This window comes from Pseudorasbora parva, chromosome 16 (assembly GCF_024679245.1).
Source record: "Pseudorasbora parva isolate DD20220531a chromosome 16, ASM2467924v1, whole genome shotgun sequence".
Classification (NCBI taxonomy): Eukaryota; Metazoa; Chordata; class Actinopteri; order Cypriniformes; family Gobionidae; genus Pseudorasbora; species Pseudorasbora parva.
This window is the reverse complement of record NC_090187.1, coordinates 5126909-5145053: the sequence shown is the minus strand read 5'-3', so window position 1 is coordinate 5145053 and position 18145 is coordinate 5126909. Positions and strand designations below refer to the sequence as shown.

Here is an 18145-nt window from a genome sequence, read left to right as displayed (position 1 = left end):
TTTGGAATATACTCAACTATACTTCTATATATAACCCTTTAAGGGTTCCACATACGTAGCACCGATCAAACCTTTTCTTCTAAGAGTGTAGAAATGTTCGGCATGTCTTGTGCATGTAAATGTTTAGGTCAGGGGCCCCAGACTTGGTCCTGAACCAGCTTATCAATGTCTTACTAGGTCCTATAAAGGCATTGATTAGTTGTTTCAGGTGTGTTTGATTGAGGTTGGAGCTAAACTCTGCAGGACAGCGGCCCTCCAGGACCGAGTTTGGGGGCCTCTGGTTTAAGTTTTAGAGCTGCATGATCCAGGATAAATTAAGAATCACTTCATTAAAGGGATAGTTCACCCTGAAATGGAAATAAAGCCATCTTTAACTCACCCTGCAGTTCGAATGACCTTAAAGTCCTGTAAAGTCCTTCTATCTTTTTCAGCCCTCAAAAGCAGAAATTTTAAAATCGCCCTGCACGCACTCTCTCGCATAATGGCAGTGAATGGCGCCCAGGCTAAAATTTTATAAAAAGGATACAAAAGTTTCACGCAATGATACAGAGAAGCGTGCCATATATGGAAAGTGTTCAGGAGGCATACTATAAGGTTTTGTGAGAAATAAATATTATTCAGTCAAAACACTGAGCTTGGCGGTAACTTTGTGCACGTTCCTATGAGTGCGTGTTTATTAAACTGTTTAATTAATTTGTCAGAATTTGGTTGGGAACTAATGCTTTCAAAGCTAGCTGGCTATTGCTAGCCTCTCTGAAATTTGCATTTTTTTAAAAAGCATTGGTCGAATGGTTTTCTCCATTTGCCAGCTGTGCTTTATCTTTGTGTCTGACGCCCAGGTTTGAGCTCAGAATCTTGGGACGTGTGGTCTTTACCTCACAGCAGGTGGAAAAGAATCGGGATAGGACTCATAACGTTACTGTAGTATGAAGCAGAGCAGGACCGAGTATTGAGGAGCTGAGCAAGGCCGCTGGAGCGATCGTTACGCAAACACACGCCATGCGAGCAGCGGGACTTTTATTATGACGGGACACAGTCGTCGGCGCCATTTCCCCTTTTCTGGTCATGAGTGTGAGGTATGTTCTCTGTTTATCATATTAGATACATTTAAGTGTGTTTAAAATGATGTTATGACGTTACTCTGTGCGTTCGCTCAGCGGCTGCTGTGACACTTGTTCACATTGCTAAGAGTAAAGCGTTTCTGCCAAATAAAACCGGAAACCGAGGGTAACACAGATATGATGCAATTGACAGGCGACTCGCTCAGACGTCCCGGCTCCTTGGTTAAAATAGCAATTTTCTCACAATTTTCAAATAGTTGGAAACATTTGGGATATTGTAAGTACTCAACTGAACAAAATATAACACAGGCCTAGTGGTTTTTTAGATATTTACTGCAAAAATACTACATAGTGCACCTTTAATCCATTTATGAATTGTGTTAATAAATGCCATTGGACACAACAACTGAACTGATTTAAAGACATGCCTTCTTTAATGCACAATTGTCACCAGCAAAAAAGAAAAAAAGAAGATTATTATTTATTGTAATATTTAACTACATTTTTAAACATGTTTTAAATATTTTATCATAAATATTACAATATTATAACAATTATTAAATGATTGATTTCTTCATTTAATTTTTAAGTGGCACTCCTAGACCTCTGTTTAAATCCTCTGCCGCAATGATTATGCGTTTATCCCTTTGCAGGTTTCCGGGACACTTCAGGACACATTAGCGTTTACACCATTTAACCACCTCTGAATGTGCTTTGTGTGAAAGTCTTTTACACCTGTATTTAGTGCAGTTCCCTGATTGGATAACCCAAGATAAATGATAAAACGATGGTGCTATATACTGTCTGTACAAATATTGTACAATATTGTACAAAACTGTACAATATTGTACAAAAACACAAACAAACAAACAAAAAATACATTTAGTTACCAGAATAGGCTTTGGTTCACGGTTCGGATCATATTACGTTTTTCAAGTCACGGATCGGATCACTTTCAGATCCTTAATACTTGCCTAACTAATAAAGTTCAAAGATTAATAAAGCAATTGAACAGTCAGTAAAAAAATATTAACAAATACACTAATTACAAGTTTGGATAAATATAGCAAATTTACAAATAAAGGTTGTATTCATTTTAGGTACAGACATTTAATAATTAAATGTAAAAACACAATATGTATACATTTAATAAAAAAGAATATTTGTTAAAGCTGTGTTTTGTTGTTTGATTAACACTGACATAAAACAGCAAGTAGTTACAGGCTGCTGTTACTTTAAGACCTAACTGACAGATCCAATGTAATGATACACTTCCGATGTCTTTCTCAACTGTTTATGTTCACTTAACGGTGCAGTGTGTATATTTTCGTGGCATCTAGCGGTGAGGTTGCGCATTGAGATCACCAACTGCTAACCCCTCCCTTTAGAAGCACATAGAGAAGCTACGGTGGCTGACACAGGACAAAGATGTCATCTTCAAACGCTGGAATGGTTTAAAATCTGTATGTAAACTGGCAAGACAAAACACGTGCAAATTATAAACCTTTACTCCAGTGCTAAAACTCGCAATTAATCCAGTTTAGCCACTAGAAAACATTGCATCCAGTTGTCAGAGAAAGTGTTAACAGCAGTATGAACTGATCGCAATATATTTACTTTTAAGGTAAGCAACTAACCTAGAGAGTTATTTTTTAATATTGGCTTTTTATTTAAATTCAAATGTTCAAAGAAAAAACTTTTAGACATTAATCTGCATATGTGATAGAAATTGGTTATGCTCATCTTTGGTAGCTTCTTTGAAGCCATCTTGAAAAAACAAGCTATATATTTAACGAAGCACCTGAAAACCTGAAGAATATACAGAATACAGAATATGAAAGTGTGTTACATATAATCTGTATACAGGGCATATGACTTTAATATGAGCTGAATTGTTGCAATACACATAAGAACAAATGTCATTTATTTTCAGTCTCTCGCTCTTAAATCCTCACTCAAATATTCAGCACACACACAAGCATCTCATTCTAACCAATCCGGTCTACAGCAAGCAAGTGCCCTTTGACCTCACCATGTCTGTGGTGATTGGTAATTTATTTAGTATCATTTACATATGAATATTTAATATGGCTTCATACTTCCGGCAATCATGCTGCCACTGGTGTGTGACATACCAACTTTACAGCCAAGAAACCATGTCAGTAATGGACTAATATAGATTATTAATGAGTGTGTGACCCTTCAGTGAACCATGCTGAACATGCAATACTGCATAACATGAATTTATGTATGTTCAACTTATGCTTATTTCCTTCAAGCACAAACAGTAGTAAGGTTTGATGCAAAATGTAAATACAAACTGAAAATGTTTGCTATTACATAAATAAATACAGACCTCTAATTGAATTACCACTACTACTGGTACATTAGACATCCCTAAAACAAACATAAACCCTCTCTGTTAGCGTGTAACCTTCAGTTTGAGTCATTATCAGTGTGGCTAAGTAAGCACTGATTATATCAGTGTGTATTTAAGGGGTAAACATATCCGTGTGTGTGTGTGTTTGTGTGTGTGTGTGTGTGTGTGTGTGTGTCTGACAGTGCATGTGTTTACTTTGTTTAATACGAGTTTGTGATCATGTGTGGGCACATGTGTGTTTTTTTTTTCTGCCCTTGCTGTGTGTGCCATCTGTACCAACTGTTTTGCTGGCAGAGACGACCATATGACAGGGTCGCCGGGACAGTTGCGTCACGGTTCAACGTGGTTAAACTACTGACAGAGCTAATATGCCATTACAGGAAAGATAACCTTCGGCAGATGGATAATCATTAGCACGCAAGGGTCCGTGGTAAGCGCGTGAGAGATTAATGTGTGAATATATACAGTATAAGAAGCGTTATAAGCCGTGAACCAAACCAAGCAGAGGTGAATCCCTACTGTTATAAGACAAAAAGGTATTTATGAAATGATGAAGTTATTCAATCTGCTGGCCTAATTAAATGACCTCTCACAGTAATATTTTCTCGTAGTTACATAGCCTGTTTTGTATAGAAATGCATGGAAAACCAAGAGCTGTTTTTTGTCTTTTTTATTAGTATTGGGTCTACCAATAAGCGTTGGTTTTGATTCAAGTAACAAGTGCAATCAAGGCAAGGCCCAAAAGAAATCTTAAAAAAGGCAAAACAACTTTTTTATTATTTCAATTAAAAACATTAATATATAATAATCTCTCTCTCTCTCTTTTTTCTCTCCACCGCATGTCAAACAGGACGCCGAACCTCAATAATGACCAATCGTGTCTCCCCCTCTCCCTCTTTCTCTCTCTCTTTTTCTCTCTTTCTCTCTCTCTCTCTGTCTGTCTCTCTCTCTCTCTCTCTCTCTCTCTCTCTCTCTCTCTCTCTCTCTCTCTCTCTCTCTCTCTCTCTCTCTACCGCATGTCAAACAGGACGCCGAACCTCAATAATGACCAATCGTGTCTCCCCCTCTCCCTCTTTCTCTCTCTCTTTTTCTCTCTCTCTTTCTCTCTCTCTCTCTCTCTCTCTCTCTCTCTCTCTCTCTCTCTCTCTCTCTCTCTCTCTCTCTCTCTCTCTCTCTCTCTCTCTCACATGTCAAACAGGACGCCGAACCTCAATAATGACCAGTTCCCCTTAATCTCATAACAGCTCTCCTGAGAGCTACACAAATGATTAGTGCAGTGTCACGCTATTGCAACTCCCTCTTCGCCTGATCCTGCATCGGCTCCCACAGGGGCCACTTTCCTTTAGCACCAACCCACTAATAAAGCGCTTGGCTGACCGAGACATAGTTAAAAGAGCTAGAAGACAAGGGATATACTGGGCTAATCATGCAGCTTGTTCTCTCACACTCCCTCTTTCCTTTCTCTCTCACACTGGCAGAACATCAGCTAATGTAATCTGACTTGTAGTGCAGCTGCCTATAGAGTAAAAAGTGCTGATGGCAAAAAGCCAAAGTCTCTGAGCCCTGGACAGGTGGGAGCAGTCAGCCAATCAGTAAGGCTTCAGGTTAATCACACTGCGATTGGAGAATGAGATTCTTGCTTGTGTTCAAGCACAAGAGCTCACCTGGTGAGCGTGGCGCCTTGGGCCAGAACCTACTGCACGCCAACTAAACAGCTTTCACGTTGATGGAAGTGTTTGCGCTCCTGTACTTGCATAGTGTATGTTTCAGGTTTTAACACTGGCATTGTGGGGCACACACACCTTCTTGCAGGCAGAGACAGAGGACCCAAGGGTGCTGTCCGATTTGACTTCCTGTGTGTCTGACCCCTCAAACATGGCAGATGATTGGAAATTACTGTGGAAAAAGAGAGAAACAGAGAGACAAAACTGAATCCACCATCATTTCAACAGAGTGTGTGTATGTATATATATATATATATATATATATATATATATATATATATATATATATATATATATATATATATACAGTATAAGAAGCATTATAAGCCGTGAACCAAACCAAGCAGAGGTGAATCCCAACATTACATTACTGTTATAAGACAAAAAGGTACAAGATTGTGAACTACAATCCCATGAAGCACTGCGAATGAGATACCTGAATTAAAAGTGATGGAGAAATATGAAACAAATAATTTAAAGTTGTTATTTATACCCATAGAAACAATATATTTGCAAGGTTTATGCAAACGAATATTTATATTTAAACTAATATTTAAGTATTTTGACAGCACTGACTCCATGTCCTTTGCAGGAGCTAAAGAGCTCCTTTGTCTCTCTTATTTGTGGAATTTCCTGTATTGCATCTTGGGTAATGTAGTTTGTCACCAGGAATTCTGCTGTTAAATATAATTATTTTAAAAATAAGTTGCAACAAACAACAAAATCATACATTATCAATTAGCCTAATAACTCACAGTGGGTCTGTCTTTAAAGGTTTAGAAGTTGTTGTTAAAAATCAATTTCTGTATGGAGAAAATAGTTTGAATGTATTGGAGAAAAGTTTTTACTTCTTGAATTAAGTCTGAAGAAGTGCTAGAATGGAGTTGGCAATTTTTAGAAATCGCGAGGTTAGATTTCGGAATAAAATAAAGCAATTTCTTCCTCTCTCATGACATTTGTAGATAATGGCACAGTGAAAAGAGTCAGTCAGAGTGGGAATGGAAAAGAAAATAACATGGAGTATTTAATTAAATTTGTTCAGATTAATTTGCTACTGGGGGCACATTAAATAAGAATGAAACACAGGCAGTCCTCTGAGGTGACAGAAGTACAACATTACCCAGATCATAGAGCGTGCAGTGATGTTCTTCAGCTCCAGAGACTTTCTATCTGAGCTCCTCCATATTCTCCCTGCACACAGCCAAATTAACCTCTTTTGTTTATATTATTATAAATCAACCAGCATTTTATTCATCAGTTTTCCCTGCAATATGTGTGCTCAGAACAAACAGCACCATGAAAGGATAAATAATCGACCTGTAATAATTATCTCATGTAATCAAAGCAAATTTGAAAAACACAAATGACATCGGAATCTAATTGCTTTAGTGGGTACTTTTAGTTTTTCTGTCCAGTGTATACCAACATACACTTAAAAAAAAAAAAAACATTCTTCCTAAGATTTATTTTTGTGTTTCCCTGTTGAAATAAAAGAGGGTGATATGACATTTACTGTTTAAATATGTCAATTTTGTTGTCAATGTCCTGTCTTCACCGATAGGCCAAGATTAGGCCTTAGTTTAATTCGGACATTTAAGTATCTTTTATTAATCTGATTTAGACAACAAACAAACAAACATTCATTACTGGTGTGCATTCATTACTGGTGTGCAAGATATCCAAGTTTCTTTCAGTAAAAACAGCTCAAACATGCATTTGGTCTGTGAAACAAGGGCAATAAAATGTGAAAAGAGAACTAAATGTGTCAAAACATGAGAGCTATTCTTTATTTTCTATAATAAAATATTTAACAGTCTATCTGTGCCTTCTGAAATGTACTGTAAACATATTAGCAATGTTATGTTCAAAAGGACTTTATCCTAAATCAATTAGTTGATGCTACCGGAATGACTAGCTGACCCTAAAGGCATATTTCAACCCAAAATTGTAATTCTATCATCATTTGCTCACCCTCAGCCCAACCGAGGGTGACCAGATGTCCTGTTTTTCTCCGGGACAGTCTCATATTTTAGCTCTATTTTTAGTCTCTCTAATTATTATAAAAAAAATAATGTTTTATCCTGCATTTCTTCTTCCTAAATTGTCTTTGCTAGGTGATCATACAAAAGCGAGTATCAGTCTTCTGTCATGCGAGAATAGCCTAGTAATCAAAGGTAGCCAATCTCGGAGAACAAAATAACCATCCAATCTCATTTCATTCTCAATTAACTTGCAGTTAGTGAAGGTGGGAATATTACAGAGCGCGGAGGAGATAAAGTCAGATGCGAAGATATCAGCGCACAATCTTCAAAAAGAGTTTATCAAGTTATTATGTGCAGTTAGATGTGAACGACGCACACCAGAAGACAGCGCGATCACAAATGAAGTTCTCTTTGTGCCTCAATGGTCAAATATAGGCACAGTTTCAAAATGCCAATCATGTGAAGTATCTTAAGTAAATACAGATGGTTTTATGGCTTAAGTGAAATTAAACAGCTTGTGAAAACAGGATGTGTGTCAGTATATTGTATCCAAGCAATCGGTCTTAAAGAGACGATAGCCTAAAATATCTGTCTGTGTCATTAATTTAATCAAACAACAAAATAGGTTAAATAAATGTAATAAACATGTTTGATAAACCTACTGTAGGCTACTTGAAAAACTTCATTTAATTTGTAACTATTGTATTTGTCCTATTGTTTGAAATCTGCTGCTTTGTTCTTTTTTATTTATTTATAGAACACAACTATATGATATATTTCGTTATCATGAAATAATAAATGGGGGCTGTCCATCCCCAACCTGTCCGTATTCCACTATAAGAAATCTGATCACCCTATCCAAACCTGTGAGGTTCTTTGTTCTGTTGAACACAAAAGAAAATATTTTTAAAGAACGTTGATAATCAAACAGTTGACGGTAGCCAATGAGGGTGAGTAAGTAATGATAATTTTCATTTTTGATGAACTATCCTTTAAAAGGAAGACCTGTACAAGTAAGTCTGTTTCAGGGAGCATTCAGACATATTCTTGTGTTCAAAAACAGCTAGACGGAGTGCAACAGAATGGAAGACAGCACAGACAAGACATGATTTTCAATGTCTGGACTATACATTTAACATTGGCATGGTGTGATTTAAAACCACACGTGGTATAGGCTGTTCAAAAGAACAGCTTGAGATGTGACGTATGATGTCTGTCTGAATGTGCTTCAACATTTCAGAGTGTTATATACCGTGCAAACTGTCTAACATATAAAGCACAACATGCTGTAAGCACACTTAAAATGTCAAAGTAAGAACATCAATATAAAACACTTACTGGGCAGGTTACCATTGTGACTTATCACTTGTGTGTGTCTTTGTTTTTTTTCCTCTTTATTCCATGGCCTTGTCTTTTCACCCATGAGGACAGATTAGTTCAACCGGGCTTTCCTCAAGGTCATAAAGGTTATTTAACAAATGACGTAAGCTCTCAATTAAGGAAAGAAAACACTTTCCGAAATCCGAAATCTTTGAACGATTATCGTCCTATTGCCTTGACCTCTTTGGTCATGAAGGCCTTGGAAAAAGAGATTAATAAGTTTCTACTGATGATTGCTGGACCGCTACTAGATCAGTTGCAATTTGCATATCGCGCTGGAAGAGGTGTAGATGATGCAAAGCTGTTTTTGTTAAATACTGTCTGTCGTCACGTGGAAAAAAGTGGGGCCTTTGCGCGGCTTTTGTTTGTGGACTTCTCGTCTGCATTTAATCTTCTGCAGCCAGTCATTTTAGGACAAAAACTTATTAGTCAGTTTAATTTTGATCATGGTATAGTCTCATGGATCATGAGTTTTTTAGCAGATAGGCAACAGAGGGTTAGGGTCAATGGGGTCTTATCTGATATAGTAAATACCTCTGTAGGCACACCACAGGGTTGTGTACTTTCTCCGATTTTGTTCATACTATATACAAATGATTGTCAGAGTTCACAAGATAATAGTTATTTGGTGAAATATGCAGATGATACTGTGCTTCTCTCTTTACTTTCACATTCAGATCAGGAATATGGTTCGGTCTTATATGATTTTACCTCTTGGTGTAATAGTATGAAATTAGATTTGAATGTATCAAAAACGAAAGAGATGATTATTAATTTTAGTAAAAGACCACTGATGCTTCAACCGGTGGTCATTAATAATGCACAAGTGGATGTAGTAGAGGAATATAAGTACCTAGGAACGATTTTTGATGACAAGTTGAAGTTTGATCAAAATGTTGATGCAATTATCGGAAAGTCACATCAGAGATTGTTTGCACTACGAAAGCTTAATTCTTTTAATGTACAGAGAGGCATTCTCAGGTCTTTTTATAACTCATTCATTGAAAGTATTCTGTCTTTTTCCTTTATTTGTTGGTTTTCATCATTGTCTACTAAGAACAAAAGTCGTCTACAAGGTATTGTCATTATGTGCTCAAAAATTACGGGAGTTCCCTTACGAAGCCTCACAGTGTACTATGAACAGCAAGTGCTGAGAACGGCGCACAAAATAATGGGAGACAGCACACACCCGTTGTATTTGGATTTTGAGTGGATGCCCCTGGGGCGGCGTTTAAGGACAATTAAATGTTCGACAAATCGTTATAAATTTACTTTTGTCCCTGAGGCGGTTCGTTTATGTAACAAATTTGGTTGATTTATTTATTTATTTATTTATTTATTTTTTTAATATTAGTATTATTATTATACTTTTTTTTTTTTTTTTTTTTTTTTTGTGTGTGTGTTTTGAATGAATGATTGAATGTATATGTGTTGGTGTTAAATGTGAAGCACCATGTGAGCCTAAACTAATTGCCCCAAGGGGATAAATAAAGCTCTAAACAAACAAACAAACAAACTTGAGTATCCGAAGGCTGAACTGGTTTGTTCTGAGGTTCTGTCTTGGGATGTTAGCCTATATTCACCTAAAATGTCTATGAATATCTTTTGACTTTAATCTAAGGATTACCTGTGAGCCTTGAGAGACTCGCGAGGGATCTTTTAGCTTTAAACAATCAAAGAAACACTCTAAATAGCTGCAACCACAAGCTATTGTCTTGCCGTAATGTGTGGTTCAGTTGATGGATTTAAAAATGTGAGAAACGCACAGTACTTCAAATCTCTTCCATCAACACTTCGGGCTGCCAAGGCTGCCATGTTAATGATAAAGCAGTTCTTTCTTAGCTATGCTTAGTTAATTTTAAGATTAGCTCAGTTATCTCATCACTATGGTCAATAATTGTTTGCTTCTGGCTATGTGACTCTAACAATGTGTGCGACAAGCAATTTGTCTGTCCACACCAGAAAAAAGACACTACAAAATCAATCACAAATCACTGCCAATCAGAAGAGAGTGTGGGCGTCTCTAAAGTGTACTGCGATCTCGCCCTCGTAATGTAGTCAAATGAATAAATATTACATGATTTAAACATTACTCAAAATAAGAACACAGTGATTGATATAATCATGAGCGCATTGTTCATAGTTTGATTCAAGTAGTTATTTTGAAGTTATTTTCAAGGTCTGAGGTAAATTATACGCTTTCATTAGGGTGTCACCCAAAATTTTATTGAAACTCATTCATTAAAACTTGTTAGTATTGTACAAAACATACCTGAAATAATCATAGAGCTGTCAGTCATGATGTACCGGAAATAGAAACCATTGCAAAAATAAAATCCCCTGACGCAATTCACATATGGTTGTGACAACCATATGTGAGAGATCCTTCGTGCAGATCCTTTAGATTCCCATTCCTCATTTTCTACAGGGTTCAGGTCAGGGGACTGAGATGGTCATGGCTGAAGCTTTATTTTGTGCTTAGTGACACATTTGTGTGTTGGTTTGGATGTTTGTTTTAGATCATTGTCCTCATAGAAGATCCAACCACGGGCCATTACAACATTTCTAGCAGAAGCCATCAGGTTTAGATTTTTTATCTGTTGATTTGCTAGAATCCAGGATTACCATGTATCTGAACAAGATATCCAGGACATCCAGCAAAAAACAAAAATGGCCCAACAACATTATCTGTGGGCATGGGGTCCTTTTTATCCCTGTTTGCACCAAACCCATCTCTTTTTTAAGTTTCATCTTCTCCAGTCGTGTCTGACAGCTGAATATACTGGAGTTTATTTTTAGATGGGTAGGGTTTTTTCTTGAAACGCTCACAATTAACTTAAATAATTTTGTTTTAGGCTTTCTGACCCTAAGACTCAACTAATCTCTGCAAATCTCCATCTGTGATCCCTGGAGAGGCTTTGTCCACTCAAACTCTTCTCCCCACCGTGCATTAGGACGATATAGACACACGTCCTCTCCCAGACAGATTCATAACTTCTTTAGTTGATTGGAACTTCTTAATTATTGTCCTGATGGTGGAAATGTTGTGAAGCTCAACAATCTTTTGCTGCACATCAGAAGTTCAGAACTATATTCTTTTGGTTTAAATTCAATAAAAGGATACAATTTTGTGATTTGAATGCAAGATCAAAATGAAAAGCAATGAAGAATTTTTTTTTTTTTTTACAGCTGCCTTTGCTAATATTCACTAAGGGTGCCAAAATTAATGGAGGGCACAGTAGGTGTCATTGGCATTGCTGATTTTCTCGCCATCACTTTAGGAAATATCTTGCAGCAGGAATATATCTAACACAAATGAAGCATCTCAAGAGTTATATTAATGAATTCCAAGTATATTCATCAGATAATGAATTTGCCCAGTGATGTGCAGCATCAAGGGTTGACTTGAGTTCTGTAGCCAGTTGGTCACAGTTCATTTATCCTAATGGCAAGTCTGCATTTTCTCATTTAGGGGCTGTTTTTTTTTTATTTTTTATTTTTTTACGTAAACACATGCTATGGGCATCTTTGACATTTGCATTCACATCCCACATCTTGTCTTTTGCATCATCTCAAAATGTGCTGCTCAAGTTAAAATAAAATTGAGCTTTTAAAAAATATTTTTTTCTCATTCCTCTGCCCTGCATCTTGTGTTTTTCAATGCAAAAAAACACTTTGTTTGTGTGAACCAGCTAAGTTTGCCTCACTATTGATGTGATAATTAAAAAGCAGAAATGAAGAAATCATCTTTAGTAACATCCTTTCGCATAGCTCAACCAGAAGCCATGATTTTAGCTACATTTATTTACTGTAAAACCATACTACTGTTCTTGTAACATTTGCAAGGCAGCAGTCACTCATTTGTGTAGCTTGTGTCAGACTGAACTCTCCTTCTCCTCCTAATGCAATGGGTTATGACATGAAACCATAAATGTCACTTGACAGCCATCAAATACACTCTTGTGATCGCATTGCAGCTGAATGAAAACAGATGTTAAAAATCCTCAAATTATCCCTGGAGGACATGGACGCAGCTGCCTGGTGTGTCGTGGGCCTGAGCACACTGAATCTCCAGTCTTTATGGAAATCATGTCAATGGATATGTGAAGGGTTGTTATTGTTTATCAACAGAAATATGGAAACATTTTATAGCCGGAGGACAGAAACATGGTGCTGAAACATGATTAAACACACACAAACACACTCGCATGTGCACTTTGCACGTGATGACCTGTCAAAAGCGCATTCAGTTCTCTCAGTCTGTCAGTCAGAGCTTCAGCGAGTGATGTAAAATGCTGATTTAAGCCCCGTTTGAGCCACCAGCCAACTGAACTCAATTTGCACTGAGCATCACTAACAGAGAACATTCTCAGAACTTTAGCTAATGTTCTGAAAAGGTTCTCTCAAAGTTCTACCAATGACGTTTACTTAATGTTTGTTCAGTTATCTTTTAGTTGTTTCCGAATGTTCAAAGTTAATATTCCCTTAAAGTTTGCAAAATTATCAAATTAAATGTTCATATGAGCAAGAAAAAACATTTATAAATGTAAAAAAGTGTTCAAAAACGTTTTGAACATTCGGAGAACATAATGTTTCTACAACTTAATGAGAATGTTAATAAAATGTTCTTAGAACAAATTATTGTTAGCTGGGTATAGTGACTTCCAGTGGCATGGCAAACCGTGACCTTTGGCAATTAGATGACACGGGTTTATGCAAATGAGGAGTGACTTGATACAAACTTACACTTCCAGATCTCATGTGACTAAGTGAGTTTGCATATAGGCGGTTTGCATTTTTTTTTATCAATACGAAAAACATATTTAGGCTATATAATTAAAATATATCAATTGAAGCAATATCACTCATTTGCTATCTAGACGCCAAGATCTTGATTTTGATAAGCATATGCAAAATAAGAATGAATCAATGTAATCTCACACAAAGACTCAAATGTCACCTGAACACCCCAAATAATTGAAAGGCAGTAAACCTTTCTGATTGGCTAAAAAACAAGGGCGAGCTGCTCACCTGCGTTTCTTTTCTGTTTGCAAAGTCTTGAGCTGTCACAGAGACGCAATGATAATTTTATATTTATTGCGCTTTTAAGTCCGGTTATTCTGGCCATTTTATTAGGCTACTGTAACAGTTCAAATCTAAATCATTTTGATCGACATTCGTACTTGTCCTGTAAAGCAATATAGTCACAGGCATGTAGTTAATTAACATTTCCGAGATTTGTTTAGTGCGTGTGCCGCTCTCCGCGCGCGCGTGACAGAACGCGCAGCGTGACCGTGTGCTTATTATTTTTCTCTGGCAGTCTGAAACCTGTTCCCTCAAATCATCTTTAATTTGACGTGGTTAATGAACTTTAAGATTGTAATGACACTTCGTTTTAAATCATTCATTTCGCTGTCATGGTTAGTTTTAAATGATACTGTTTACGATTTAGGTCAGAGATTGAGGTGAAAGGAGAGCCGCCGCTTTACACGCTTCTCAAAATCGTTTTAAGATTGACAACCGAGCCCAGATATCTGTCACAGTAGTCTCAGGTGGTAATCCTTGTAGTTCATCATATTGAAAAGCGGTGAATCTGCTTTAAGGGAAAATAATAAAAAAGGGGGACCGAGCTTCCCTATACACCCAGCGCGCGAACAGATGCGCAATAAATGAGCGTGCACTGCGCGACGCCAGGAGATAAATAGGTTGTTTTACAAAGACTCCTTATCTTGAGCTCTTTTCTGTGCTCAGTCATTCAGAGACAAGAACATTAATTCTGGGCAACTACAATGCCTTTAACATTTATTCTGGAGGAGTGAGCACACAGTTACTAGCTGAGTAAACAGAATGGCGCTCAGTCTATTTAAATCTAAACAAACACGAGTCTGGAAGTACACACTCGACTGTATGCAAAGCAAACACATTCAAATACATATTCACACACCACATATTGGAGCTTGTACACTTTTTTTTTACAGGCACACGAGTGCCTGCCCTGCACAATTATTGTTTAGGATACTAATGAAAGTCTTTCCGTGTCGTTTAAGTACACGTGAACCTCACAAGGTCAGATTGTGTTGCTTAGAAGCATATTAAAGAAGAAAATCGAAAATATGATTAATCTCACATTAACAACAGTGCGTCGTGCTTCACGATTTAAGATGAAAAGGTTAAAATGCGCACACTTACCCCAAAGATTTCACAAGTCACAGAGCTACCACCACTCATCCAACAACAAAAACAAGCACTAAGTAGATTTTTTGTTCCTATATCCTGCGTGACAAGAAGCCAAAACGCTGTGGCGCGAGCCGGTCCCCCTGTCCCGAGCGCGAGCACATCACAGTCTGTCAGTGCAGCGGAGGAATTTCCAGCGCTCGCGCTGCGCTCTGTTAGTTAATATACTGGCGCGCGGGAGCTGCGCGCGGACTGTACGGCAGTCAACGCCAGATACGGCTATGGGCCGGTCAAGCATAATCAAAACAGCGGGGGAACTCTACGTCACTGCGGTTTCATTTGATAAAAAGAAAGCTGTAACGCGTCTCACAACGCGTCGGTGCTCATAAAAAAGGCCAGTTGTAAAAGGAAAATGAAGACAGAAGGGCAACATTTGAAACGATAGCTCATGCAGTTACACTGAAAACGCTCCATACATGTGAAAGCAAAAGATAGATAGATAGATAGATAGATAGATAGATAGATAGATAGATAGATAGATAGATAGATAGATAGATAGATAGATAGATAGATAGATAGATAGATAGATAGATAGATAGATAGATAGATAGATAGATAGATATGGTACTCAAATGTATATCTTGCACTGTAATTGGTCAACATTTTTTTGTTGTTGCACAATTTCACATTTCATCTTAACTAATTTAGGCTACATAGTGCGTTATTGAGATTGTTTGCCCATATAATCTTAAGATATTATAGGTTACATGTATTTGTCTTGCTGTCCACTTCAAGCTTCAACTCGAGCTCTGATATACCCCACAGAGACTAAATGGGTACTGACACAAATTTCACAATTCGACTCAATTTTGATTCACAAGCTTGCAATTCGATTCGATTCGAATAAATACAGATTATTTTGCATATATATCACGTACAATACATGGCAAATTTTCTCAAGGAAAACAAACCTCTGAACTAATGCCATAAACCACGGGAGTCAGTTGGAGCCTATATATTGAAGGTAAACATTTACTAATTTATATACAAACACTAAAAAACCTAATTGAGTGTAATTTAAAATAATAACAAAGTAATAATATTAACTTTACAATAATCATATTTCTACTCCAAATCCTTTATAACATTTAAGTGGTGGCTGTCATAAAAACTTGCCAGATTTATTTATACATGCATTAAATATTGAGGAACATTATAAATTATAATGAATATAGGATATGAGGAATATATTTAGCAAAATGCTTCTCTCTAAAGTAAATTTTTCTAGGTGACTAACGAGTTTATGGACACTGTATATGGAGGTAAATTGATATTTACAAGCTGTTTTACTGACATCTTTCCACGGATGAACCCACAGACTGTAAAAAATATATGGACGATGCAACTTCATTCTCTTCTGCTGAATGGAATATATGGAGGATGCCAGGGTTACTCCCTACTCTTTTTCCGAAGGACATCCTGGGATTTTTAATGAGCACAGAGAGTCAGGACCTTGGTTGAACGCCTTATAAGGGGATGCAAAACAATTCATTATGTCGGTGTGAAATGAACAGTTATGGAAATGTAGAAATTAAAGCTAAAGCTCAAATTTCCTCCTGAAACCCAATCAAGGTTCATGACTCTTTATAGCATCAAATAATTAACTAAAACCAATACTTTGATGTGCAATTTGACTGTTTGGCTTGTCTCGTGTCCATTATGTACATGGAGGGGCATCGGTTATGAGCTGTACTGGGACCAGCCACCTGGGGGCGATCGAGATGCGTCGGCTTCAGTTTTCAACACCAGTGCGGCAGGCTTGGTTGAAACACTGATTGAGCGATTCCATATGACATGAGACAGATTTCAGAAAGTTGTACTGTATCTTTTAACACACTTTCAGATGCTCATTCATGTTTATTTTGGGATGTAACTAGTATTAAGGCGTAAGAGAAGATCAGCTCATGTTCGCTCCGCGCTGCCGCTTCTCTTCAGCAGAGCTGCGCCCGAGCGATTCACGTCCCAGCGCTAAAACGCTATTTATGTTTTTGAATTTCAGACCAAAAGGGACATAATTTGAAATCTGAGACTTTATGTCACATCACTAGTAACAAATCACAAAGATTATTTGGATTTAATGAATGGGAGGCGTGCTACAATGTTCTGTTTATTCATCTGAAAACAGGATAGACAAACCAATTCTTGGGATTTAAGAATTGATATTGGTTCATTCAAATGAGAATTGATTAAAATCGAGAAATCAATCATTTTTACCCAGCCCAACAAAATATAGGATATGATTATATAGGGTGGAGTTTGGGAAGGTGGTGAGATGCTGGACCAGCTGAGACTGAGGAGAGGTAAGCAGCTGCTGTTGATTGGAAGATTAGATGGGCTCGCTCCTCCCTGAATTACATTTAGGAACTTCACAAAGTACAAATACCTATAGTCACTAAATTAATATGAGGTCATAAAAGCTACATGTATAGGCAGTAAATAACAGAGAAGAATGTGAACAGTTTCGTTTCAAATCATTTTGCATCAAAATCTAATCACAATTTATTTACAAAGCACAATAAAAACAACAGTAGGCTAGTTGACCACTGTGCTGTACAAATCATAGAATTTAAATATAAACAGTTGTGCAAAAAAACCGCAGTGGTATTGTAGTTAACACTGTTGAGTGATACATCCTTCAACTCTAGGGACAGTTATGCATAAGCCTGGGTTTTTAACTTAGATTTAAATTCACATTCTGAAGAGACTGAGAAAAACGGATGGCTATTCTACAATTTTGGCCCAGTAATTGAAAAGGCACGGTCACGCCTCACTTCACACTTCATTCTGGATCTCGGATCCATCAACACCAAAATGATTAGGGCACTTGGCATCTGGGAGTCGTCTATTGGGCCTGGATTTATTTATCCAAGAGGACAATGACCCAAAACATTCTTCTAACTATTGCCGGAACTATCTGCGGCGGAAGGAATCTGGACCCTCAGGAAATATATTGACATTATGCCACAGAAATGTGCTGTTGTAATCGGTGCAAAAGGTGGACATACCAAATACTGAAGTTAAAAGCAGTATGACTCCCCTCATCTGATAATGGATGGTCAAAGCATCCATCTGCATGTTTCATTTACATTATGGAAATTATATCATGTTTTGGAGACAAAAAGGTCAACATTTTTTAATAACTTTGTCCAGCACTGTACTTGGGTTTTAAAGATCCTAGAGAGGTTGTAAAGGTCCACATAAAGCTTTGAAAACAAAGAGTGAAAAATCCTTTTGCATCAATTACAATGTCACGCTGCAGGACACTGATGTCACTGCTTGAAATTTCATGTCTTCAGACTTAATTTCATTTCAGACTGATTCCACAGTTATTAACATTATAAATCTAGCAAAGTTATATTTAAAAATGGTAACACTTTACAATAA

At 37.2% G+C, this 18145-nt stretch overlaps 1 protein-coding gene across 4 annotated transcripts in view; it reads right to left on the bottom strand.

The window, feature by feature from the left end:
- sphkap (SPHK1 interactor, AKAP domain containing) overlaps positions 1–18145 on the bottom strand; it is a 106597-nt gene that overhangs the window by 62165 nt on the left and 26287 nt on the right. For 3 of the 4 annotated variants that reach the window (XM_067420248.1, XM_067420246.1, XM_067420249.1), the window contains exon 2: positions 5244–5337. In XM_067420248.1, the coding sequence (XP_067276349.1) occupies positions 5244–5337 (94 nt within the window). Of the gene's footprint in view, positions 1–5243; positions 5338–14716; positions 14975–18145 lie in introns of those variants that run through there. The other variant, XM_067420247.1, reaches the window with a different exon arrangement.